The 26,958-nt window shown below is 39.4% G+C and overlaps 1 protein-coding gene across 1 annotated transcript in view; it reads left to right on the top strand.

The window, feature by feature from the left end:
* The first annotated feature begins 233 nt into the window (after positions 1 to 233).
* Positions 234 to 26,958, top strand: part of LOC112240024 (neurexophilin-2-like) — a 176,487-nt gene continuing 149,762 nt past the window's right edge. Inside the window, exons 1-2 of the mRNA XM_042320079.1 lie at positions 234 to 650; positions 934 to 1,074. Of these exons, the coding sequence (XP_042176013.1) occupies positions 1,030 to 1,074 (45 nt within the window). The 5' untranslated portion in view covers positions 234 to 650; positions 934 to 1,029. The remainder of the gene's footprint in view (positions 651 to 933; positions 1,075 to 26,958) is intronic.

Genomic DNA, 26,958 nt, shown 5'->3' with positions numbered 1-26,958 from the left:
CACCAGCACCCTGCTCCCCTAGGTAGACCCTCTAACCCCAACCCAGCTCCTCACCAGCACCCTGCTCCCCTAGGTCGACACTCTAACCCCAACCCAGCTCCTCACCAGCACCCTGCTCCCCTAGGTAGACTTTAAAGGAAAGTCTCTCTATGTGCCCAGAAAGAGGAGCGGAATCTCTGAATGTGGGGCGGTTAATGCGCATTGAGACAAACTCTCAACTACTGAGAGGATACTCCGCACCGCACACTACAGTAGTAGACTCTACTCTACAGCTTTTGCTGACACAACATAGTGCATGCTCTGTTGCAAAACATAATTTAACCAAGACAATGTGTGTAATCGCTTTATGAAATTGCTCTTCGGGAAAAAGTAACTAAGAAAATAAAAAATGAGCAGACAGATGGGAAATAGGCTTTAAGGCTGGACTCACCGGAAGATTAAGTATTGTCTCAATCAAGACACCGAATGCAGTCACTGGAAATTAATTTGAACACAATTCTCTGGTAGAACTGGCAGGTTTTTCCCCAATAAAAAAAGAGGTTTCTGCTTCGGAACAGTGAAACCAGTTGCTACGTCGTCAGCGGTCTGGAACCTGGGCGGACTGCTCTCCTGAATTGCATGGATTCATGGTCTGTCACGAAATAACGAAGGTATTGCGTTTGGGGGAAAAAGTTCAGGTGGATTTGAATGTGATTAGTAATGCATGTAGCTTATTCATCCATAGTTTTGTGAGGTTATGTAGCCTACTCTAAACGCATTTTAAGGAACGAAATAACGACTTTAGTGGAAGGTTTGGGTTTGACTGCTATTCTTCCTATGACGGACAGTAACAGGGTGATGCATTTGATACGTGTCGTGTGTACATAAATATTAATATTAGTAGGCTACAGTATCTCTAAAATATGTTTATGGTGTTTTTTATTCTGTCCACAGCCGATCACCGCAATGACATCTGCACGTGCGTCCTCTTGTCCCAAAACGTTCCAAAGTGGATTTAATCTTCCTTCCTCATAAATAAACTTAGCAAACATGAGAACACCAAGTTCACTCCTGGTCATTTTCCTCCTACATCAGGTGAGTGATTTCATGTTTAGTAAACTACTTTCTCTCTGCAGGTGTTAGGAACAGCCTACAGTGGAAAATGCACAAAGACATTATTTAGTTAATTCAGTGTATTCATATCCAAGATATGACATGGTAAAATGTCATTACAAGGTCATTTAGGCTCAGTAAGGATCTGGTTGCGCTTAATTATATACTTTGTAAATCATGGCAAATATATACATAGATTGTCAGATAATAATAGTTTAGTTTAATATTACTGTATTAATAGCAAGTTAATGTGGTAATATTGTCCTTTGATATTTGCAAGCCACCTACAAAAAAGTCTGTATTCAATGTATACATTTTACTTTACAGAAATTAGTTGAAATAAATGAAATACAGAAAGAATTGAAGATTGGTCTCCATTGTCACTGTGTTGATAGTAATGATAACAGTAATGATAATTATAGCTTTACAGTATAAATCTATTTAATACAACAAATTTTAATAACCATGTCATTATTTATAAATCACTGAAATTATATAATACAAACTCTATATTCTCCATCTATTAAAGTTCTCTATTAGAACCTCTATATTCTCCATCTATTAGAGTTCTCTATTAGAACCTCTATATTCTCCATCTATTAGAGTTCTCTATTAGAACCTCTATATTCTCCATCTATTAGAGTTCTCTATTAGAACCTCTATATTCTCCATCTATTAGAGTTCTCTATTAGAAGCTCTATATTCTCCATCTATTAGAGTTTTCTATCAGAACCTCTATATTCTCCATCTATTAGAGTTCTCTATTAGAACCTCTATGTTCTCCATCAGGTAGAGTTCTCTATTAGAACCTCTATATTCTTCATTTTGTAGAGTTCTCTATTAGAACCTCTATATTCTCCATCTATTAGAGTTCTCTATTAGAACCTCTATATTCTCCATCTAGTAGAGTTCTCTATTAGAACCTCTATATTCTCCATATATTTGAGTTCTCTATTAGAACCTCTATATTCTCCATCTAGTAGAGTTCTCTATTAGAACCTCTATATTCTCCATCAGGTATAGTTCTCTATTAGAACCTCTATATTCTCCATCAGGTATAGTTCTCTATTAGAACCTCTATATTCTCCATCAGGTAGAGTTCTCTGTTAGAACCTCTATATTCTCCATCTATTAGAGTTCTCTGTTAGAACCTCTATATTCTCCATCTAGTAGAGCCTCTATTAGAACCTCTATATTCTCCATCTAGTAGAGTTCTCTGTTAGAACCTCTATATTCTCCATCTATTAGAGTTCTCTGTTAGAACCTCTATATTCTCCATCTATTAGAGTTATCTGTTAGAACCTCTATATTCTCCATCTATTAGAGTTCTCTGTTAGAACCTCTATATTCTCCATCTAGTAGAGTTCTCTATTTGAACCTCTATATTCCCCATCTAGTAGAGTTTTCTATTGCTACTCATCGCAAAGTGTCCCATCCATACGGTGTGATTTACAGAGGAATATCACAATATGCTGGTGCTTGTTAGCACATGATATTCAGAGTTCATTAGTTATTAATGTTAATGTTACAGTACAATGTGATAATAGTAAGAATCTACAGAACACCCAGGGCTAATTAGTGAAGGTGCTGGAAGCAAAACGCAAAACTGGAGAAATAGGAAAAAGTCACCACACACTTCCAGTCAGATGAATGTATTTAATTGTAGCTGAGCTTTTGGTCAGGCGACCTTCGTCAGAGCATCTCTCCACATACAGTAATAGTACAACATGAGAAATCATATCACTGTGATACATGTACTCTCATTTACTCATACTGATGGCATAGAATTCACAATCCAATCCTAGTTTGTTTTCAGGCCTTTTTATGTCTGACTGAAATTAGAGTGATTCATACATATTTCTAAATTTGCTGTGTTTCTTTAGAGGTATGAAGTGGTTCTGTTTTTATCTCTGAATTAATGACAGCAAAAAAGTGTAAACCAGTAACGTAATATGAGTGATTTCCTTTAGCCCACATTGTGTCAAGTCCTATTACATGTCTCAGAACAGCTTCAGTGTGAATGGGTCATGTCTCAGAACAGCTTCAGTGTGAATGGGTCATGTCTCAGAACAGCTTCAGTGTGAATGGGTCATGTCTCAGAACAGCTTCAGTGTGAATGGGTCATGTCTCAGAACAGCTTCAGTGTGAATGGGTCATGTCTCAGAACAGCTTCAGTGTGAATGGGTCATGTCTTCAGTGAATGGGTCAGCTTCAGTGTGAATGGGTCATGTCTTCAGTGTTAATGGGTCTTGTCTCAGAACAGCTTCAGTGTGAATGGGTCATGTCTCAGAACAGCTTCAGTGTTAATGGGTCTTGTCTCAGAACAGCTTCAGTGTGAATGGGTCATGTCTCAGAACAGCTTCAGTGTGAATGGGTCTAGATGTTTCAACATTCTATGGTTAAAATTTACATTCCATATTACCAGCTCTTTGTGGGTTGCACTGCAGATGCATGGATGAGTTATTTACAGGTTGATTCTGGGGCCGTATCTTCCAGCAACACTAACGAGTTAGGATGCAGTGTGGCTATTAACCCTCTTCTAAAGACATGTATGGATGACACAAATAGTAATGCATACAAATATTTTAATTTAATGGATTTGAACAAGATTTAACCCTTGGATGTAATCCTTAATTATCGGCCTGCTCAGATGAAAGTCAAGTGTTTGTGTTATTTTACAATACTGAGAGACACGCATCACAACAACTGACTGACACACAACAGAGCCTGCTCAAATAATAATAATCTTTGACCACAAGGGCTTTCTGAACTTTACAGTTCATCTTCTCTTCTGGAATATATGATTTGAAGATAAATCTGTGTAAATCCAGGGAATTTATTCCTGTATTTACCAGAGATTGTTCATCTTAATCTGGGTAAAGCCCTCTGTGACCCGATGCTGTTTTCCCTGCAGGACGCTTTAATCTCTCCAAAGATAGATCAGAAGATTTAAGGAAATAAAACTCCACATTATTCACTGTTAGTATTTAAATGTTGCTTTACAGTAGCAGTACAGATGTCGGATTTGAATTTGACCTGTTTCATTGCAGGAGGAAAATAATCCTGCAGCCCAAGGTTTCAAATATCTGAATAAATATTTAGAATCTGTGTTCGTATACAATGCAGTACCGTACCTACGTTATGTACAGTGCATTCGGAAAGTATTCAGACTCCTTGACTTTTTCCACATTTTGTTACGTTAAGGCCTTATTCTAAAATGTATGAAATAGTTTTTCCCCCTCATCAATCTACACACAATACCCCATAATGACAAAGAAAAAACATTTTATTTTTTATTTTTTCAGGCCTTTTACTCACTACTTTGTTGAAGAACATTTGTCAGTGATTACAGCCTTGAGTGTTCTTGGGTATGTCGCTACAAGCTTGGCACACCTGTATTTGGGCGGCTCCTGAGTGGCGCAGTGGTCTAAGGCACTGCATCTCAGTGCTAGAGGCTTTACTACAGACCCTTGTTTAATCCCGGGCTGCATCACAACAGGCAGTGATCGTAGGGCGGCGCACAATTGGCCCAGCATCATCCGGGTTAGGGAAGAGTTTGGCCGCCATTGTAAAATAAGAATTTGTAGCCTAGATAAATAAAGGTTAAATAAAAAATGTAACATTTGGGGAGTTTCTCCCATTCTTCTCTGCAGATCCTCTCAAGCTCTGTCAGGTTGGATGGGGAGCGTCACTGCACAGCTGTATAGTTTCCTGTCAGCACTCGGGTTATTTAGCTTCACGTTCGTTTTGTTATTTTGTTAGTTTGTTTAGTGTTTTTCCTTCATTAAAAGAAGTACGTACGCTTATCACGCTGCGCCTTGGTCTCATCAATAAGACGAACGTGACAGAATCTTTTTTTCTCAACCTCTGAAAGTCCTTTAGGTGCCTTTTGGCAAACTCCAAGGGGCTGTCATGTGCCATTTACTGAGGAGTGGCTTCGGTGGCCACTCTACCATAAAGGCCTGATTGGTGGAGTGCTGCAGAGATGGTTGTGCTTCTGGAAGGTTCTCCCATCTCCACAAAGGAACTCTGGAGCTCTGTCAGAGTGACCATCGGGTTCTTGGTCACCTCCCTGACTAAGAACCTTCTCCCCGAGAAGGCCAGCTCTAGGAAGAGCCTTCGTGGTTCCAAACTTCTTCCATTTAAGAATGATGTAGGCCACTGTGTTCTTTGAGAACTTCAATCCTGCAGAAATGTTTTGGTACCCTTCCCCAGATCTGTGCCTCGACATAATCCTGTTTCGGAGCTCTACGGACAATTCCATTGACCTCATGGCTTGTTTTTTGCTCTGACATGCACTGTCAACTGTGGGCAGTGGTGGAAAAAGTACCCAATTGTCATACTTGAGTAAAAGTAAAGATACCTTAAAAGAAAATGACTCAAGTAAAAGTTAATGTCACCCAGTAAAATACTACTTGATTAAAAGTATTTGGTTTTAAATGTACTTAAGTATCAGAAGTAAAAGTATATATCATTTATAATATCTTATATTAAGAAAACCAGACAACATTATTTTCTTGTTTTTTAAATTTACGGATAGCCAGGGGCACAGATAAACACTCAGACACAATTTACAAACAAAGCATTTGTGTTTAGTGAGTCTGCCAGATCAGAGGCAGTAGGGATGATGAGGGATGTTCTCTTGATAAGTGCATTAATTAGACAATTTTCCTGTCCTGCTAAGCATTCAAAATGTAACGACTACTTTTGGGTGTTAGGGAAAATGTAAGGAGTAAAAAATACATTATTTTCTTTAGGAATGTACTGGAGTAAAAGTAAAAGTTGTAAAAAAGAATAATAGTAAAGTACAGATACCCCCAAAACCAACTTAAGTAGTACTTAAAAGTATTTTTATTTAAGTAATTTACACCACTGACTGTGGAACCTTATATAGACAGGTGTGTGCCTTTTCCAAATCATGTCCAATCAATTTACCACAGGAGTTGTAGAAACATCTCAAGGATGATCAATGGAAACAGAGCTCAATTTCGAGTCTCATAGCAAAGCGTCGGCATACTATATATTTTTTATTATACATTTGCTAACATTTCTAATAACTGGTTTTGGCTTTGTCATTATGGGCTATGGTGTGTAGATTGATGAGGGAAATAGTAATTTAATATATTTTAGAATAAGGCTGTAACATAAGAAAATGTGGAAAAAGTCAAGGGGTCTGAATTTCCAAATGCACTGTATATAATGATGAAAAATATATATGCAACATGCAACAATTTCAAAGATTTTAATGAGTTACAGTTAATATAAGGAAGTCAGTCAAATTAAATAAATAAATTACGCCATAATCGATGGATTTCACATGACTGGGCAGTTATCCAGCCATGGATGGCCTTGGAAGGCAATAGCCCCCCCCCCATTTGGCAGTCAGCCCACCCTTTGAGGAGCCAGTCCCAGCCAATCAGAATGAGTTTTTCCCCTCAAAAAGGGCTTTATAACAGACAGAAATACTCCTCAGTAATGTAGTGTAGTGCAGTAGTAATGTTGTAAAATAGCGTAGTGGTAGCAGTAGCAGTAGTAATGTTATGATATAGTAATATAGCGTATTGTTAGCAGTAGTAATGTTGTAAAGTAGTAATGTAGTATAGCGGTAGGAGTAGAAGTTGTAATGTTGTAAAGTAGTAATGTAGTGTAGTCATAGCAGTAGTAATGATATGATATAGTAATGTAGCATATTTTTAGCAGTAATGGTGTAAAGTAGTAATGTAGTGTAACAGTGGTAATGTTATAAAATAGTAATGTAGCATAGTGGTGGCAGTATTAATGTTGTAAAATAGCAATGTAGTGTATTGTTAGCAGTTGCAGTAGTATTGGGCTCCTGAGTGGTGCAGGGGTCTAAGGCACTGCATCTCAGTGCTTGAGGCTTCACTACAGACACCCTGGTTCGAATCCAGGCTGTATCACAACTGACCGTGATTAGGAGTCCCTGTGCGGCGCACATCGTCCAGTGTAGGTAGTCATTGTAAATAAGAATTTGTATTTAATTGACTTGCCTACTTAAATAAAGGTTAAATAAAATACAATAGTATAAAATAGTAATGTAAAGTAGTTTAGTGGAAGCAGTAGCATCGTTGTAGCAGTAGTAATGTTGTAAAATAGTATTGTATAATAGTGGTGGTAGCACTAGTAATGGTATAGAATAGTAATGTAGTGTATTGGTAGCAGTAGTAATGTTGTAAAGTAGTAATGTGGCGTAGTGGTAACAGTTGCAGTAGTATTGTTGTAAATTAGTAATGTAAAATCATGGTAGTGTTGTTGTATAAGTAGTAATGTTGTAAGTAGTAATATAATATAGTGGTGGTAGTAGTAGCAGCAGTAATGTCATAAAGTAGTAATGTTTACAGTTGCAGTAGTAATGTTGTAAAGTAGTAATGTAGCGTAGTGGTAGCAGTAGTACTGTTTTAAAGTAGTAATGTAAAGTAGCAGTAGCAGTTGTAGTATTAATGTTGTAAAGTAGTAATGTAGAATAGTAGTAGCAGTATTAATGTAGCATAGTGGTAGCAGTAGTAATGTTTTAAAGTAATAGTGTAGTGGTAGCCGTAGCAGTAGTAATGTTCTGAAGTAGTAATGCAGGGTATTGGTAGCAGTTGCAGTAGTAATGTACAATTGTTATGTAGCATAGTGGCAGCGGTAGTAGTGTTATAACAGTACTAGTAGCAGTATCAGGTCCAATAGTAATGTTGTAAAGTAGTAATGTAAAGTAGCAGTGTCAGGTCCAGTAGTAATGTTGTAAAATGGTAATGTTGTGTAGTGGTAGCAGTATTAATGCTGTAAAGTATTAATGTAGCATATTGCTAGTAGTAGTAATGTTTTAAAGTAGTAATGTAGCATAGTGGTAGCAGTATTCATGTTGTGTTGTGGTAGTAGCAGTAGAATGTTGTAAATTAGTAGTGTTGTGGTAGCAGTTGCAGTAATAATGTTGTAAAATTGTAATGTAGCATAGTGGTAGCAGTAGCACTAGTAACGTTGTAAAATAGTAATGTAGCGTAGTGGAAGCAGTAGCAGTAGTAAAGTAGTAACGCAGTAATGTAGTGTTGTTGTAGCAGCAGTAATGTTGTAAAATAGGAATGTAGCGCAGTAGTAATGTTGTAATGTAGCATATTGGTAGCAGTTGCATTAGTAATGTAAAATAGCAATGTGTAATGGTAACAGTAGGAGTAGTAATGTTGTAAAGTAGTAATGTATCGTGCTGGTAGCAGTTGCAGTAGTAATGTTGTACAGAAGCAATGTTGTGCAGTGGTAGCAGTAGCAATGCTGTAAGGTAGTATTGTAGCGTAATGGTACTGTAGCCAGTAGTAATGTTGTAAAATTGTAATGTAGAATAGTGGTAGCAGTAGCACTAGTAATGTTGTAAAATAGTAATGTAGCGGAAGCAGTAGCAGTAGTATAGTAGTAAAGTAGTAATGTAGCGTTGTTGTAGCAGTAGTAAAGTTGTAAAGTATTAATGTAGCATAGCAGTAGCAGTATTAATGTAGAATAGTGGTAGTAGTAGTAATGTTATAAAATAGAAATGTAGCGTAGTTGTAGCAGTAGCAACAGTAATGTTGTAAAGTAGTAATGTAGCATAGTGGTAGCAGTATTAATGTTGTGAGGTAGTAGTAGCAGTAGAAATGTTGTAAATTAGTTATGTAGCGTTGTGTTAGCAGTTTCAGTAGTAATGTTGTAAAGTATTAATATAGCGTAGTGGTAGCAGAGGACTGTAGCAGAGGACTGATTTACAACGCTATCAAATTCATTATCCACAGGTTAAACTTGTGTAGGGCTGTAAAGATATTCATATTGCATTAAAGTTGCTTTCGAAGCACTGTGCAGCGCTATGTGTGGCTATGGCCCTATTCTCATTTCCCATCCTCCCCGTAGCCCCAACTAGCCTCCCTGTGGGCCTCCTGTCCCCTTGCTCCCTCCCTGCGCACCCTCACTGTCTATGGACATATTGTCTGTGCTACACACACACACACACACACACACACACACACACACACACACACACACACACACACACACACACACACACACACACACACACACACACACACACACACACACACACACACACACACACACAGTGTAGCCACAGCATCTGTGCAGTCCCCTAGGGAGAGATAGGGGGGTCAGTCTTCACAGGAACCATTCTCTCTATGACATCTGCTGCAGTCCCCTAGGGAGAGATAGGGGGGTCAGTCTTCACAGGAACCATTCTCTCTATGACATCTGCTGCAGTCAGTGCCTGATCATCTGACAGCACAACAATGTATCTGAGGACAGAACCACTTGAGCTCTGCTCTCTAATGTTCTACTGTATTAGTCGATCATGTATCACTGTCCTAGTAATATAGTGTACATGATGTATCATGGAATGTTGGGACTGTTCAGGATTACTAATGAGAAGATGACCTCATTCACGATGTCTTAATGGAGTATCTCACTACGAAGCTCGGTGTTGCTTTATGTTACTACCCAAACATCCACAAAGCAGCTGGATGCACGTAACTGAGCTATGGTACAGTCTCTACCATACACTATTACGAGTCATTCTGTTGTGCGCAGATTCATGGGACGGACTCCCTGCTGGAGATATAGTATTCTATAAAGAAATGTAGTATTCTATAAAGAGATGTAGTGTTCTATAAAGAAATGTAGTATTCTATAAAGAAATGTAGTATTCTATAAAGAGATTTAGTATTCTATAAAGAGATGATGTGTTCTGTAAAGAGATGTAGTATTCTATAAAAGAGATGTAGTATTCTATAAAGAGATGTAGAATTATATAAAGAGATGTTGTGTTCTTTAAAGAGATGTAGTATTCCATAAAGAGATGCTGTGGTCTGTAAAAATATGTAGTATTCTATAAGAGATGAGGGAATTCTATAAAGAGATGAGGGTATTCTATAAAGAGATATAGTATTCTGTAAAGATATCTAGTATTCTATAAAGAGATGTAGTGTGCTATAAAGAGATGTAATCTGCCATAAAGAGATGTAGTATTCTATAAAGAAATGTAGTATTCTATAAAGAAATGTAGTATTCTATAAAGAGATTTAGTATTCTATAAAGAGATGTAGTATTCTATAAATAAATGTAGTATTCTGTAAAGAGATATAGTATTCTATAAAGAGATGCTGTGTTCTGTAAAGAGATGTAGTATTCTATAAGAGATATAGTATTCTATAAAGAGATATACTATTCTATAAAGAGATGCTGTGTTCTGTAAAGAGATGTAGTATTCTATAAGATATATAGTATTCTATAAAGAGATGTAGTATTCTATAAAGAGATGTAGAATTATATAAAGAGATGTTGTGTTCTTTAAAGAGATGTAGTATTCCATAAAGAGATGCTGTGGTCTGTAAAAATATGTAGTATTCTGTAAGAGATGAGGGTATTCTATAAAGAGATGAGGGTATTCTATAAAGATATGTAGTATTCTGTAAAGCTGTCTAGTAGTCTATAAAGAGATGTAGTATTCTGTAAAGATATCTAGTATTCTATAAAGAGATGTAGTGTGCTATAAAGATATGTAATCTGCCATAAAGAGATGTAGTATTCTATAAATAAAAGTAGTATTCTATAAAGAAGTGTAGTATTCTATAAAGAGATGCTGTGTTCTGTAAAGAGATGTAGTATTCTACAAAGAAAAGTAGTGTGCTATAAAGAGATGTAGTATTCTATAAAGAGATGAGGGTATTCTATAAAGAGATGTCGTATTCTATGAAGAAATGTAGTATTCTATAAAGGGATGTGGTGTTCTATAAAGAGATGTATTCTATAAGAAATGTAGTATCCTATAAAGAGATGTAGTATTCTACAAGACATTTTAATTTTTTAATTTTTAATTTCACCTTTATTTAACCAGGTAGGCTAGTTGAGAACAAGTTCTCATTTGCAACTGCGACCTGGCCAAGATAAAGCATAGCAGTGTGAACAGACAACACAGAGTTACACATGGAGTAAACAATTAACAAGTCAATAACATAGTAGAAAAAAAGAGAGTCTATATACATTGTGTGCAAAAGGCATGAGGAGGTAGGCGAATAATTACAATTTTGCAGATTAACACTGGAGTGATAAATGATCAGATGGTCATGTACAGGTAGAGATATTGGTGTGCAAAAAAGCAGAAAAGTAAATAAATATAAACAGTATGGGGATGAGGTAGGTAAAATTGGGTGGGCTATTTACCGATAGACTATGTACAGCTGCAGCGATCGGTTAGCTGCTCAGATAGCAGATGTTTGAAGTTGGTGAGGGAGATAAAAGTCTCCAACTTCAGCGATTTTTGCAATTCGTTCCAGTCACAGGCAGCAGAGAACTGGAACGAAAGGCGGCCAGATGAGGTGTTGGCTTTAGGGATGATCAGTGAGATACACCTGCTGGAGCGTGTGCTACGGGTGGGTGTTGCCATCGTGACCAGTGAACTGAGATAAGGTGGAGCTTTACCTAGCATGGACTTGTAGATGACCTGGAGCCAGTGGGTCTGGCGACGAATATGTAGCGAGGGCCAGCCAACTAGAGCATACAGGTCGCAGTGGTGGGTGGTATAAGGTGCTTTAGTAACAAAACGGATGGCACTGTGATAAACTGTATCCAGTTTGCTGAGTAGAGTGTTGGAAGCTATTTTGTAGATGACATCGCCGAAGTCGAGGATCGGTATGATAGTCAGTTTTACTAGGGTAAGTTTGGCGGCGTGAGTGAAGGAGGCTTTGTTGCGGAATAGAAAGCCGACTCTAGATTTGATTTTAGATTGGAGATGTTTGATATGAGTCTGGAAGGAGAGTTTACAGTCTAGCCAGACACCTAGGTACTTATAGATGTCCACATATTCTAGGTCGGAACCATCCAGGGTGGTTATGCTCGGGCGTGAGGGTGCAGGCAGCGAACGGTTGAAAAGCATGCATTTGGTTTTACTAGCGTTTAAGAGCAGTTGGAGGCCACGGAAGGAGTGTTGTTGGCTGAGGTTGGAGTAGCCAGGAGGAAGGCATGGCCAGCCGTTGAGAAATGCTTGTTGAAGTTTTCGATAATCATGGATTTATCGGTGGTGACCATGTTACCTAGCCTCAGTGCAGTTGGCAGCTGGGAGGAGGTGCTCTTGTTCTCCATGGACTTCACAGTGTCCCAGAACTTTTTGGAGTTAGAGCTACAGGATGCAAATTTCTGCCTGAAGAAGCTGGCCTTTGCTTTCCTGACTGACTGCGTGTATTGGTTCCTGACTTCCCTGAACAGTTGCATATCGCAGGGACTATTCGATGCTAGTGCAGTCCGCCACAGGATGTTTTTGTGCTGGTCGAGGGCAGTCAGGTCTGGAGTGAACCAAGTGCTATATCTGTTCTTAGTTTTGCATTTTTTGAACGGAGCATGCTTATCTAAAATGGTGAGGAAGTTACATTTAAAGAATGACCAGGCATCCTCAACTGATGGGATGCGGTCAATGTCCTTCCAGGATACCCGGGTCAGGTCGATTAGAAAGGCCTGCTCACAGAAGTGTTTTAGGGAGAGTTTGACAGTGATGAGGGGTGGTCGTTTGACTGCGGATCCGTAGCGGATACAGGCAATGAGGCAGTGATCGCTGGGATCCTGGTTGAAGACAGCGGAGGTGTATTTGGAGGGCCAGTTTGTCAGGATGACGTCTATGAGGGTGCCCTTGTTTACAGATTTAGGGTTGTACCTGGTGGGTTCCTTGATGATTTGTGGGAGATTGAGGGCATCTAGCTTAGATTGTAGAACTGCCGGGGTGTTAAGCATATCCCAGTTTAGGTCACCTAACAGAACAAACTCTGAAGCTAGATGGGGGGCAATCAATTCACAAATGGTGTCCAGGGCACAGCTGGGAGCTGAGGGGGGTCGGTAGCAAGCGGCAACAGTGAGAGACTTATTTCTGGAGAGAGTAATTTTTAAAATTAGTAGTTCGAATTGTTTGGGTATGGACCTGGAAATTATGACATTACTTTGCAGGCTATCTCTGCAGTAGACTGCAACTCCTCCCCCTTTGGAAGTTCTATCTTTACGGAAAATGTTATAGTTGGGTATGGAAATCTCCGAATTTTTGGTGGCCTTCCTGAGCCAGGATTCAGACACGGCAAGGACATCAGGGTTAGCAGAGTGTGCTAAAGCAGTGAGTACAACAAACTTAGGGAGGAGGCTAGTATTCTATGAAGAGATATAGTATTCTATACGTATTCTATACGTATTCTATAAGAGATGTAGTATTCTATTAGAGATTTAGTATTCTATAAAGAGATTTAGTATTCTATAAAGAGATGTAGTATTCTATAAGAAATGTAGTATTCTATAAAGAGATGAAGAATTCTATAAAGAGATGTGCTATGAAGAGATGTAGTTTGCTTTAAAGAGATGTAGTATTCTATAAATAGATGCTGTGTTCTGTAAAGAGATGTAGTATTCTATAAAGAGATGTAGTATTCTATAAAGAGATGTAGAATTTTATTAAGAGATGTAGTCTGCTATAAAGATATGTAGTATTCTATAAAGATATATTGTATTCTATAAATAAAGTAGGGTGCTATAAAGAGATGGATTATTTTTCAAAGAGATGAGGGTATTTGTTAGGGATTTCCTCCTCTTCGTCTGAAGGACCAAAATGCAGCGTCGTTAAAGTTCATGGTTCTTTAATAAGAGAAACTATACATGAACAGAATACAAAACAAGATCAGCGTCAACTCACCATCAGTACGACAAAGAATATGATTTTCACGAAGCGGATCCTGTGTTCTGCCTTTCAACCAGGACAACGGAATGGATCCCAGCTGGCGACCCAAAAAAACGACGCCGTAAAAGAGGGAAACGAGGCGGTCTTCTGGTCAGACTCCGGAGACGGGCACATCGTGCACCACTCCCTAGCATTCTTCTCGCCAATGTCCAGTCTCTTGACAACAAGGTTGATGAAATCCGAGCAAGGGTAGCATTCCAGAGGGACATCAGAGACTGTAACGTTCTTTGCTTCACGGAAACATGGCTCACTGGAGAGACGCTATCGGAGGCGGTGCAGCCAGCGGGTTTCTCCACGCATCGCGCCGACAGAAACAAACATCTTTCTGGTAAGAAGAGGGGCGGGGGTGTATGCCTTATGGCTAACGAGACGTGGTGTGATCACAGGAATATACAGGAAGTCAAATCCTTCTGTTCACCTGATTTAGAATTCCTCACAATCAAATGTCGACCGCATTATCTACCAAGAGAATTCTCTTCGATTATAATCACAGCCGTATATATTACCCCCCCTCAAGGTACTAAACGATATCATAACCGCCATCGATAAAAGACAGTACTGTGCAGCCGTCTTCATTGACCTTGCCAAGGCTTTCGACTCTGTCAATCACCATATTCTTATCGGCAGACTCAGTAGCCTCGGTTTTTCGGATGACTGCCTTGCCTGGTTCACCAATTACTTTGCAGACAGAGTTCAGTGTATCAAATCGGAGGGCATGCTGTCCGGTCCTCTGGCAGTCTCTATGGGGGTGCCACAGGGTTCAATTCTCGGGCCGACTCTTTTCTCTGTATATATCAATGATGTTGCTCTTGCTGCGGGCGATTCCCTGATCCACCTCTACGCAGACGACACCATTCTATATACTTTCGGCCCGTCATTGGACATTGTGCTATCTAACCTCCAAACAAGCTTCAATGCCATACAACACTCCTTCCGTGGCCTCCAACTGCTCTTAAATGCTAGTAAAACCAAATGCATGCTTTTCAACCGATCGCTGCCTGCACCCGCATGCCCGACTAGCATCACCACCCTGGATGGTTCCGACCTTGAATATGTGGACATCTATAAGTACCTAGGTGTCTGGCTAGACTGCAAACTCTCCTTCCAGACTCATATCAAACATCTCCAATCGAAAATCAAATCAAGAGTCGGCTTTCTATTCCGCAAACAAAGCCTCCTTCACTCACGCCGCCAAGCTTACCCTAGTAAAACTGACTATCCTACCGATCCTCGACTTCGGCGATGTCATCTACAAAATGGCTTCCAACACTCTACTCAGCAAACTGGATGCAGTCTATCACAGTGCCATCCGTTTTGTCACTAAAGCACCTTATACCACCCACCACTGTGACTTGTATGCTCTAGTCGGCTGGCCCTCGTTACATATTCGTCGCCAGACCCACTGGCTCCAGGTCATCTACAAGTCCATGCTAGGTAAAGCTCCGCCTTATCTCAGTTCACTGGTCACGATGGCAACACCCATCCGTAGCACGCGCTCCAGCAGGTGTATCTCACTGATCATCCCTAAAGCCAACACCTCATTTGGCCGCCTTTCGTTCCAGTACTCTGCTGCCTGTGACTGGAACGAATTGCAAAAATCGCTGAAGTTGGAGACTTTTATCTCCCTCACCAACTTCAAACATCAGCTATCTGAGCAGCTAACCGATCGCTGCAGCTGTACATAGTCTATTGGTAAATAGCCCACCCATTTTCACCTACCTCATCCCCATACTGTTTTTATTTATTTACTTTTCTGCTCTTTTGCACACCAATATCTCTACCTGTACATGACCATCTGATCATTTATCACTCCAGTGTTAATCTGCAAAATTGTAATTATCCGCCTACCTCCTCATGCCTTTTGCACACATTGTATATAGACTCCCCCCTTTGTTTTCTACTGTGTTATTGACTTGTTAATTGTTTATTCCATGTGTAACTCTGTGTTGTCTGCTCACACTGCTATGCTTTATCTTGGCCAGGTCGCAGTTGCAAATGAGAACTTGTTCTCAACTAGCCTACCTGGTTAAATAAAGGTGAAATAAAATAAAATAAAGACACATCGATGGCTCTGAACGAACTTTATTTGACTCTTTGCAAACTGGAATCTCTACATCCTGAGGCTGCATTCATTGTAGCTGGGGATTTTAACAAGGCTAATCTGAAAACAAGACTCCCTAAATTGTATCAGCATATCGATTGCGCAACTAGGGCTGAAAAAACCTTGGATCATTGTTACTCTAACTTCCGCGACGCATATAAGGCCCTGCCCCGCCCTCCTTTCGGAAAAGCTGACCACGACTCCATTTTGCTGATCCCTGCCTACAGACAGAAACTAAAACAAGAAGCTCCCACGCTGAGGTCTGTCCAACGCTGGTCCGACCAAGCTGATTCCACACTCCAAGACTGCTTCCATCACGTGGACTGGGATATGTTTCGTATTGCGTCAGACAACAACATTGACGAATACGCTGATTCGGTGTGCGAGTTCATTAGAACGTGCGTTGAATATGTCGTTCCCATAGCAACGATTAAAAACGTGTTATTTAAACGTGTTAACCCTCGCAAGGCTGCAGGCCCAGACGGCATCCCCAGCCGCGCCCTCAGAGCATGCGCAGACCAGCTGGCCGGTGTGTTTACGGACATATTCAACCAATCCCTATACCAGTCTGCTGTTCCCACATGCTTCAAGAGGGCCACCATTGTTCCTGTTCCCAAGAAAGCTAAGGTAACTGAGCTAAACGACTACCGCCCCGTAGCACTCACATCCGTCATCATGAAGTGCTTTGAGAGACTAGTCAAGGACCATATCACCTCCACCCTACCTGACACCCTTGACCCACTCCAATTTGCTTACCGCCCAAATAGGTCCACAGACGATGCAATCTCAACCACACTGCATACTGCCCTAACCCATCTGGACAAGAGGAATACCTATGTGAGAATGCTGTTCATCGACTACAGCTCGGCATTCAACACCATAGTACCCTCCAAGCTCGTCATCAAGCTCGAGACCCTGGGTCTCGACCCCGCCCTGTGCAACTGGGTACTGGACTTCCTGACGGGCCGCCCCCAGGTGGTGAGGGTAGGCAACAACATCTCCTCCCCGCTGATCCTCAACACTGGGGCCCCACAAGGGTGCGTTCTGAGCCCTCTCCTGTACTCCCTGTTCACCCACGACTGCGTGGCCACGCACGCTCCAACTCAATCATCAAGTTTGCGGACGACACAACAGTGGTAGGCTTGATTACCAACAACGACGAGACGGCCTACAGGGAGGAGGTGAGGGCCCTCGGAGTGTGGTGTCAGGAAAATAACCTCACACTCAACGTCAACAAAACTAAGGAGATGATTGTGGACTTCAGGAAACAGCAGAGGGAACACCCCCCATCCACATCGATGGAACAGTAGTGGAGAGGGTAGCAAGTTTTAAGTTCCTCGGCATACACATCACAGACAAACTGAATTGGTCCACTCACACAGACAGCATCGTGAGGAAGGCGCAGCAGCGCCTCTTCAACCTCAGGAGGCTGAAGAAATTCGGCTTGTCACCAAAAGCACTCACAAACTTCTACAGATGCACAATCGAGAGCATCCTGGCGGGCTGTATCACCGCCTGGTATGGCAACTGCACCGCCCTCAACCGTAAGGCTCTCCAGAGGGTAGTGAGGTCTGCACAACGCATCACCGGGGGCAAACTACCTGCCCTCCAGGACACCTACACCACCCGATGCTACAGGAAGGCCATAAAGATCATCAAGGACATCAACCACCCGAGCCACTGCCTGTTCACCCCGCTGTCATCCAGAAGGCGAGGTCAGTACAGGTGCATCAAAGCTGGGACCGAGAGACTGAAAAACAGCTTCTATCTCAAGGCCATCAGACTGTTAAACAGCCACCACTAACATTGAGTGGCTACTGCCAACACACTGTCAATGACACTGACTCTACTCCAGCCACTTTAATCATGGGAATTGATGGGAAATGATGTAAATATATCACTAGCCACTTTAAACAATGCTACCTTATATAATGTTACTTACCCTACATTATTCATCTCATATGCATACGTAGATACTGTACTCTATATCATCGACTGCATCCTTATGTAATACATGTATCACTAGCCACTTTAACTATGCCACTTGGTTTACATACTCATCTCATATGTATATACTGTACTCGATATCATCTACTGTATCTTGCCTATGCTGCTCTGTACCATTACTCATTCATATATCCTTATGTACATATTCTTTATCCCCTTACACTGTGTATAAGACAGTAGTTTTTTTGGAATTGTTAGTTAGATTACTTGTTCGTTATTACTGCATTGTCGGAACTAGAAGCACAAGCATTTCGCTACACTCGCATTAACATCTGCTAACCATGTGTATGTGACAAATAAAATTTGATTTGATTTGATTTGATTTGATTTAAAACATTCCCTAACCAGAAACCGTGGATTGATGGCAGCATTCGCATGAAACTGAAAGCGCGAACCACTGCTTTTAATCAGGGCAAGGTGACTGGTAACATGACCGAATACAAACAGTGCAGCTATTCCCTCCGCAAGGCTATCAAACAAGCTAAGCGACAGTATAGAGACAAAGTAGAATCTCAATTCAACGGCTCAGACGCAAGAGGTATGTGGCAGGGTCTACAGTCAATCACGGACTACAAGAAGAAAACCAGCCCAGTCACGGACCAGGATGTCTTGCTCCCAGGCAGACTAAATAACTTTTTTGCCCGCTTTGAGGACAATACAGTGCCACTGACACGGCCTGCATGAAAACATGCGAACTCTCCTTCACTGCAGCCGAGGTGTGTAAAACATTTAAACGTGTTAACCCTCGCAAGGCTGCAGGCCCAGACGGCATCCCCAGCCGCGCCCTCAGAGCATGCACAGACCAGCTGGCCGGTGTGTTCACGGACATATTCAATCAATCCCTATACCAGTCTGCTGTTCCCACATGCTTCAAGATGGCCACCATTGTTCCTGTTCCCAAGAAAGCTAAGGTAACTGAGCTAAACGACTACCGCCCCGTAGCACTCACTTCCGTCATCATGAAGTGCTTTGAGAGACTAGTCAAGGACCATATCACCTCCACCATACCTGACACCCTAGACCCACTCCAATTTGCTTACCGCCCAAATAGGTCCACAGACGATGCAATCTCAACCACACTGCACACTGCCCTAACCCATCTGGACAAGAGGAATACCTATGTGAGAATGCTGTTCATCGACTACAGCTCGGCATTCAACACCATAGTACCCTCCAAGCTCGTCAACAAGCTCGAGACCCTGGGTCTCGACCCCGCCCTGTGCAACTGGGTACTGGACTTCCTGACGGGCCGCCCCCAGGTGGTGAGGGTAGGCAACAACATCTCCACCCCGCTGATCCTCAACACTGGGGCCCCACAAGGGTGCGTTCTGATCCCTCTCCTGTACTCCCTGTTCACCCACGACTGCGTGACCTCAGCGTGGGAGCTTCTTGTTTTAGTTTCACCCACGACGCACGCCTCCAACTCAATCATCAAGTTTGCGGACGACACAACAGTGGTAGGCTTGATTACCAACAACGACGAGACAGCCTTCAGGCATTGGGATTGTGGCTGATTAGGGGTGTGTCTAGCATAGGCTTGGCTGCCTGAGGCGGTTCTCAATCAGAGTCAGGTGATTCTCGTTGTCTCTGATTGGGAACCATATTTAGGTAGCCTGGGTTTTACTGTGTATTTTGTGGGTGATTGTTCCTGTCTATGTGTTTGCACCAGATAGGGCTGTTTCGGTTTTCACTTTTCATTATTTTGTAGTTTCCGCTTGTATTGTTTTTTCCTTCATTAAAATTATATTATGAATCATCATCACGCTGCATTTTGGTCCGATCCTTGTTCTACCTCTTCATCAGAGGAGGAGATAGAAGAACGCCGTTACAGTATTCTATAAAGATATTTAGTATTCTATAAAGAGATGTAGTATTCTATAAGAAAAGTAGTGTGCTATAAAGAGGTGTAGTATTTTTTAAAGAGATGAGGGTATTATATAAAGAGATGTTGTATTTTGTAAAGATATCTAGTGTGCTATAAAGAGATGTAGTCTGCTATAAAGAGATGTAGTATTCTATAAAGATATATAGTATTCTATAAAGAAAAGTAGTGTGTTATAAAGAGATGTAGTATTTTTTTAAAGAAATGAGGGTATTATATAAAGAGATGTTGTATTTTGTAAAGATATCTATTCTATTCTATATTCTATAAATAGATGCTATGTTCTGTAAAGAGATGTTGTATTTTGTAAAGATATCTATTCTATTCTATATTCTATAAATAGATGCTATGTTCTGTAAAGAGATGTATTATTCTATAAAGATATGTTTTATTCTATAAAGAGATGTTGTATTCTATAGAGAGATATAGTATTCTATAAAGATATTTAGTATTCTGTAAAGAGATGTAGTATTCTATAAGAAATGTAGTATTCTATAAAGAGACGTAGTATTCTATCAAGAAATGTATTATTCTATAAGGAAATGTATTATTCTATAAAGAGATGTTGTGTTCTATAAAGAGATGTTGTATTCTATAAAGAGATATAGTATTATATAAAGAGATGTCGTATTCTATTAAGAAATATAGAATTCTATAAAGAGATGTAGTATTTTATAAAGATATATAGTATTCTATAAAGAAAAGTAGTGTGCTGTAAAGAGATGCAGTATTTTTTAAAGAGGTGAGAGTATTATATAAAGAGATGTTGTATTTTGTAAAGATATCTAATATTCTATAAAGTGATGTAGTATCCTATAAAGAGATGAAGTATTCTATAAAGAGATGGAGTATTCTATAAAGTGATGTAATATTCTATAAAGTGATGTAGTATTCTATAAAGATATGTAGTGTTCTATAAAGTGTTGTAGTATTCTATCAAGTGAAGGCTGTATGTGCATGTTCGTTCACTCGCAACATATTTCCAGCCTCCAAACAGTGGCGAATGGAAAGAGACATCTTTTACACAAAACACCAGAAAATGCAGGTCCAAAGACATTTGTCTGATTGTCATTGGCCCGGAATTTATGAGTCCACTGCTGTCCGTGCTCATCTCGGTTCAGCTACTCATCTCTGCCTTGGCAAAATATTACTGTTCTCGTCTAACCACATCGCAACACCACCCATTTTCAAGTCCATTCACTAATGTGTCATGCCTCTGTCATGCCTCTGACATGCCTCTGTCATGCACACGCCCTTTCAACCTCAGAACAGCCTCAATACTTTGGGGCATGGACTCCACAAGGTGTAGAAAGCGTTCCACAGGGATGCTGGCCCATGTTGACTCCACAAGGTGTAGAAAGCATTCCACAGGGATGCTGGCCCATGTTGACTCCACAAGGTGTAGAAAGCGTTCCACAGGGATGCTGGGTCATGTTGACTCCAATGCTTCCCACAGTTGTCAAGTTGGCTGGATGTCCTTTGCGTGGTGGACCATTCTTGATACACACAGGAAACTGTTGACCGTGAAAAACACAGCAGCTTTGCAGTTCTTGACACAAACCGGTGCACCAGGCACCTACTACCATACCCGGTTAAAAAGGCACTTAAATCTGTTGTCTTGACCATTCACCCTCTGAATGGTACACATACACAATCCATGTCTTAATTGTCTCAAGGCTTAAAAATACTTCTTTAAAACCTGTCTCATCCCCTTAATCTATATTGATTGAAGTGGATTTAACAAGTGACATTAATAAGGGATCATAGCTTTCATCTGGATTCACCAGTCTGTGTCATGGAAAGAGCAGGTGTTTCTTAATGTTTTGTAGTGTATGTAAAGATCTTTTGCATTCCGTCATAAAGTATACTGCGAATGGTTTACTTCAAATGGACCTGAATATTTTTTTACTTAAATGTTGCAATAAAGTGGAAGCCAGTGGTAGACAGAGACAGTGGAAGTGAAAGTTGAAGGGGTTCGTCAAGGACACCAGTTTGAGTCCCGTCTTCATAATAAACCATACATTGTGTCTAAACTAAAGTCTCTCCCGGGCATGCTCAGCTCTCCTCTTCAGCCCTCTTCCCTTCCCTGGGCACAATTAGCTCTGCTTTCATTCTTTATTTATTGTATATTTAAAGGCAACTAACAGTGGCAGTGTAATAACTGTACTCTTGAGGATTAGGAGCTGCAGCTTTAATCTCATGCTTCTAATAATGCTGCATGGACTGATTGATTAGTTTTTCAGGAAGCTTATGTCAGAAAAACTAATCCGTCTTTGGATTGTGCCTGCCTTGTACGGTTTTCCGCTCCGCCACTTTATCATTGCAGTGAATTCCAGAGCTGCTGGGCTGTGATAAGGCTGGTTTCTTTCTCAGTCCCTTCCCCACGGACAATCAAAACACGGTTTATATTCTTGTGAAGTGGCTGTAGCATCGACGGCAGCCCCGGCTTCACATCACCCTCTCCCAGGACTGGCCTTCTGAGGCACGGCAACTTTTCCTCTCCAAAGCATCTGACAAAACAAATGGGAGAGAAATATATGGGAGGAAATGGTAGTTGGTCAAGCCAGCAACCCAGGAATGGCTCTGTAAGTGATTAAATTAGGATTTGAGCGGGTTTGTAAAGACGAGAGTCTTATAAGGTGTTGATGTGTATCAGAGCTCATATTGGGGTCACAGTGTTGTAGCAAAAAGACCTGACTAAACACATCATAAACAGTCACAGTGTTGTAGCTAGAGGTCCTGACGAAACCCCTCATAAAGAGTCACTGTGTTGTAGCTAGAGGTCCTGACTAAACCCCTCATAAACAGTCACTGGTGTAACAGTAGGTTTTAGTGGTGTAACAGTAGGTATTAGTGTGGTAATATATTAGTGATGTAATAGTAGGTATTACGGTGTAATATATTAGTGGTGTAACACTAGGTATTAGTGGTGTAATATATTAGTGGTGTAACAGTAGGTATTAGTGGTGTAATATATTAGTGATATAACAGTAGGTATTAGTGGTGTAACAGTAGGTATTAGTGGTATAACAGTAGGTATTAGTGGTATAACAGTAGGCATTAGTGGTTTAACAGTAGGTATTAGTGGTGTAATATATTAGTGGTGTAACAGTAGGTATTAGTGGTGTAATATATTAGTGATATAACAGTAGGTATTAGTGGTGTAACAGTAGGTATTAGTGGTGTAACAGTAGGTATTAGTGGTGTAACAGTAGGTATTAGTGGTGTAACAGTATATATTAGTGGTGTAACAGTAGGTATTAGTGGTGTAATATATTAGTGGTATAACAGTAGGTATTAGTGGTGTAATAGGTATTAGTGGTGTAACAGTAGGTATTACTGGTGTAACAGTAGGTATTAGTGGTGTAACAGTAGGTATTAGTGGTGTAATATATTAGTGGTATAACAGTAGGTATTAGTGGTGTAACATATTAGTGATGTAACAGTAGGTATTAGTGGTGTAATATATTAGTGGTGTAACAGTAGGTATTAGTGGTGTAATATATTAGTCATGTAACAGTAGGTATTAGTGGTGTAACAGTAGGTATTAGTGGTGTAACAGTAGGTATTAGTCGTGTAACAGTAGGTATTAGTGGTGTAATATATTAGTGGTTTAACAGTAGGTATTAGTGGTACAACAGTAGGTATTAGTTGTGTAACAGTAGGTATTAGTGGTTTAATATATTAGTGAAGTAACAGTAGGTATTAGTGGTGTAATATATTAGTGGTTTAACAGTAGGTTTTAGTGGTGTAATATATTAGTCATATAACAGGAGGCATTAGTGGTGTAACAGTAAGTATTAGTGGTGTAACAGTAGGTATTACGGTGTAATATATTAGTGGTGTAACACTAGGTATTAGTGGTGTAATATATTAGTGATATAACAGTAGGCATTAGTGGTGTAACAGTAGGTATTACTGGTGTAACAGTAGGTATTAGTGGTGTAATGGTAGGCATTAGTGGTGTAACAGTAGGTTTTAGTGGTGTAACAGTAGGTATTACTGGTGTAACAGTAGGTTTTAGTGGTGTAACAGTAGGTATTAGTGTGGTAATATATTAGTGATGTAACAGTAGGTATTACGGTGTAATATATTAGTGATATAACAGTAGGTATTACGGTGTAATATATTAGTGATATAACAGTAGACATTAGAGGTGTAACAGTAGGTTTTAGTGGTGTAACAGTAGGTATTAGTGGTGTAACAGTAGGCATTAGTAGTTTAACAGTAGGTATTAGTGGTGTAACAGTAGGCATTAGTAGTTTAACAGTAGGTATTAGTGGTATAACAGTAGGCATTAGTAGTTTAACAGTAGGTATTAGTGGTGTAATATATTAGTGATATAACAGTTGGTATTAGTGGTGTAATATATTAGTGTGTAACAGTAGGTATTAGTGGTGTAACAGTAGGTATTAGTGGTGTAACAGTAGGTATTAGTGTGTAATATATTAGTGGTATAACAGTTGGTATTAGTGGTGTAACAGTAGGTATTAGTGGTGTAAATATATTAGTGTGTAACAGTAGGTATTAGTGGTGTAATATATTAGTGGTGTAACAGTAGGTATTAGTGGTGTAACGGTAGGTATTAGTGGTATAACGGTATGTATTAGTTGTTCAAGAGTAGGTATTAGTTGTGTAATATATTAGGGATGTAACAGTAGGTATTAGTGGTGTAATATATTAGTGATGTAACAGTAGGTATTAGTGGTGTAATATATTAGTGATATAACAGTAGGCATTAGTGGTGTAACAGTAGGTATTACTGGTGTAACAGTAGGTATTAGTGGTGTAATGGTAGGCATTAGTGGTGTAACAGTAGGTATTAGTGGTGTAACAGTAGGTATTACTGGTGTAACAGTAGGTTTTAGTGGTGTAACAGTAGGTATTACGGTGTAATATATTAGTATTGTAACACTAGGTATTAGTGGTGTAATATATTAGTGATATAACAGTAGGCATTAGTGGTGTAACAGTAGGTATTACGGTGTAATATATTAGCGCTGTAACACTAGGTATTAGTGGTGTAATATATTAGTGATATAACAGTAGACATTAGAGGTGTAACAGTAGGCATTAGTGGTGTAACAGTAGGTTTTAGTGGTGTAACAGTAGGTATTAGTTGTGTAACAGTGGGTTTTAGTGGTGTAACAGTAGGTATTAGTGGTGTAACAGTAGGTATTAGTGGTGTAACAGTAGGTATTAGTGGTATAACAGTAGGCATTAGTAGTTTAACAGTAGGTATTAGTGGTGTAATATATTAGTGGTGTAACAGTAGGTATTAGTGGTGTAATATATTAGTGATATAACAGTTGGTATTAGTGGTGTAATATATTAGTGTTGTAACAGTAGGTATTAGTGGTGTAACAGTATATATTAGTGGTGTAACAGTAGGTATTAGTGGTGTAATATATTAGTGGTATAACAGTTGGTATTAGTGGTGTAAAGTAGGTATTAGTGGTGTAATATATTAGTGGTATAACAGTCGGTATTAGTGGTGTAACAGTAGGTATTACTTGTGTAACAGTAGGTATTAGTGGTGTAATATATTAGTGGTATAACAGTCGGTATTAGTGGTGTAACAGTAGGTATTACTTGTGTAACAGTAGGTATTAGTGGTGTAACGGTAGGTATTAGTGGTATAACGGTATGTATTAGTTGTTTAAGAGTAGGTATTAGTTGTGTAATATATTAGGGATGTAACAGTAGGTATTAGTGTTGTAATATATTAGTGATGTAACAGTAGGTATTAGTGGTGTAATATATTAGTGGTGTAACAGTAGGTATTAGTGGTGTAACGGTAGGTATTAGTGGTATAACGGTATGTATTAGTTGTTCAAGAGTAGGTATTAGTTGTGTAATATATTAGGGATGTAACAGTAGGTATTAGTGGTGTAATATATTGGTTGTGTAACAGTGAGTAATAGTGGTGTTATATGTTAGTGATGTAACAGTAGTTATTAGTGGTGTAATATATTAGTGATGTAACAGTGGGTATTAGTGGTGTAATATATTACTGATGTAACAGTAGGTATTAGTGGTACAAAAGTAGGTATTAGTGGTGTAAAATGTGCTATTAATGGTTTGATATATTATTGAAGTAACAGTAGGCATTAGTGGTGTAATATATTAGTTTTGTAACAGTGGGTAATAGTGGTGTAACAATAGGTATGAGTGGTGTAATATTTTAGTGGTGTAACAGTAGGTATTAGTGGTTTAATATATTAGTGATGTAACAGTAGGTATTAGTGGTGTAATATATTAGTGGTATAACAGTAGGTATTAGTGGTGTTAAGTAGGTATTAGTGGTGTTATATGTTAGTGATGTAACAGTAGGTATTACGGTGTAATATATTAGTGGTGTAACAGTAGGTATTAGTGTGGTAATATATTAGTGATATAACAGTAGGTATTAGAGGTATAACAGTAGGCATTAGTGGTTTAACAGTAGGTATTAGTGGTGTAATATATTAGTGGTGTAACAGTAGGTATTAGTGGTGTAATATATTAGTGATGTAACAGTGGGTATTAGTGGTGTAATATATTACTGATGTAACAGTAGGTATTAGTGGTACAAAAGTAGGTATTAGTGGTGTAAAATGTGCTATTAATGGTTTGATATATTATTGAAGTAACAGTAGGCATTAGTGGTGTAATATATTAGTTTTGTAACAGTGGGTAATAGTGGTCTAACAATAGCTATTAGTTGTTTAATATATTAGTGGTTTAACAGTAGGTATTAGTGGTGTAATATATTAGTGGTGTAACAGTAGGTATTAGTGGTGTAATATATTAGTGATATAACAGTCGGTATTAGTTGTGTAATATTAGTGTTGTAAAAGTAGGTATTAGTGGTGTAACAGTAGGTATTAGTGGTGTAACAGTAGGTATTAGTGGTGTAAGAGTAGGTATTAGTGGTGTAATATATTAGTGATGTAACAGTAGGTATTAGTGGTTTAATATGTTCGTGATGTAACAGTAGGTATTAGTGGTGTAATATATTAGTTGTGTAACAGTGGGTAATAGTGGTGTAATATATTATTGGTGTAACAGTATTTATTAGTGGTGTAATATATTACTGGTGTAACACTAGGTATTAGTGGTGTAATATATTAGTGATGTAACAGTAGGTATTAGTGG

Source organism: Oncorhynchus tshawytscha, linkage group LG03, assembly GCF_018296145.1.
Source record: "Oncorhynchus tshawytscha isolate Ot180627B linkage group LG03, Otsh_v2.0, whole genome shotgun sequence".
Lineage (NCBI taxonomy): Eukaryota > Metazoa > Chordata > Actinopteri > Salmoniformes > Salmonidae > Oncorhynchus > Oncorhynchus tshawytscha.
This window is presented reverse-complemented; position numbering and strand designations above follow the sequence as displayed.